At 47.3% G+C, this 1,269-nt stretch overlaps 1 protein-coding gene across 1 annotated transcript; it reads left to right on the forward strand.

Moving 5' to 3' along the window:
• Positions 1-905: 905 nt before the first annotated feature.
• Positions 906-1,263, forward strand: LOC119470048 (U11/U12 small nuclear ribonucleoprotein 25 kDa protein-like; the record flags this gene model as incomplete). The annotated part of the gene is made up of 2 exons (XM_037735990.1): positions 906-996; positions 1,162-1,263. Coding segments are annotated over 2 exons (193 nt in total), but the record flags the coding sequence as incomplete, so codon positions are not given.
• Between the last annotated feature and the right edge of the window lie 6 nt (positions 1,264-1,269).

Below are 1,269 nucleotides of genomic sequence, written 5' to 3' on the forward strand. Positions count from 1 at the left end.
AAAAAAAAAAAAAAAAAAAAAGAAAAAATCTAGTTTTAAACAAGAGCAAGATTCGTAGTACTGATTGTTCCATTTGCCTCAAGCATCAATATGCTTTGGCACTATACTGTCTTTGTTTACATGGTTTTGGTTTTTGTTTTGGTTTTTGTTTTGAGACAGAGCCAGGCCAGACTGCAGTAGCATGATCTAACATGTTGGCCAGAATGGTCTCAGTCTCCTGTTCTGCCCGCCTGGGCCTCCCAAAGTGCTGAGATTACAGGCATGACCCACCGTGCCCAGCCAATTCTAAATGTTTTATATTTTGCTTATCATGGATTTTTTAATTGCCTTGTACTTTTTTTTTTTTTTTTTTTTTTTTAAATAAAGACAGCATTTCACCATGTTGGTCAGGCTGGTTTTGAACTCCTGACCTCAGGTGATCCACCCGCCTTGGCCTCCAAAGTGCTTGGATTACAGGCGTGAGCCACCACGTCCAGCTTCAATGCCTTGTACTTCTTAAATGTTGTGTTAAAATATTTATAGTTAATACCATTTTTTGCTGCCCTGGTAAATTTCCCACACCTGCCTTACCCCAGTCCCAGGCCCTGGCCTGGGTCCTGATGATCAGGGATACTCAGGGTGAACTGACAGCCAGGCCCCTACCCACCCCCTGGGATGGATCCTCATGGGAGTGTATTCTCTTGTTCCCCAAGAGACTGTCCACTTTGGACATTAAATTAAAATGTGAGTGGAACATGAATTGGGGCTCTGATGAATGGGGAAACCCTAATGTGTAGGGAAGCACATCTTCCCTTCCTTGCCCTACATAAAATGGAGCGCCTCTTTTTGGCCACTGTCAGCTTGTTCTTTGATGTTCAAGGTGGTAAAGAGAGCCGGCTCCTACTTCTGCTCTTGGTCTTTTCTAGGTTACTTTGGAAGAAGTCAACTCCCAAATAGCCCTAGAATACGGCCAGGCAATGACGGTCCGAGTGTGCAAGATGGATGGAGAAGTGATGCGTGAGTGCCACCCTTCTCCCTTCAGGTCACAGGCCATGCCCAGGGGTATCGGGCAACCCCACACCTGCCCTGCACACAGAGCTTCTGGGTTCCTTTTCTGCCATGGGAGCCTGTGGCTTTGGGCTCTCACCATGGATCTTCTCCCACCTGTGCCCGTGGTTGCAGCTGTGGTTGTAGTGCAGAGTGCCACGGTCCTGGACCTGAAGAAGGCCATCCAGAGATACATGCAGCTCAAGCAGGAGCGTGAAGGGGGCATTCAGCACATCAGCTGGT

Source organism: Cebus imitator, unplaced genomic scaffold, assembly GCF_001604975.1.
Source record: "Cebus imitator isolate Cc_AM_T3 unplaced genomic scaffold, Cebus_imitator-1.0 Scaffold5151, whole genome shotgun sequence".
NCBI lineage: Eukaryota > Metazoa > Chordata > Mammalia > Primates > Cebidae > Cebus > Cebus imitator.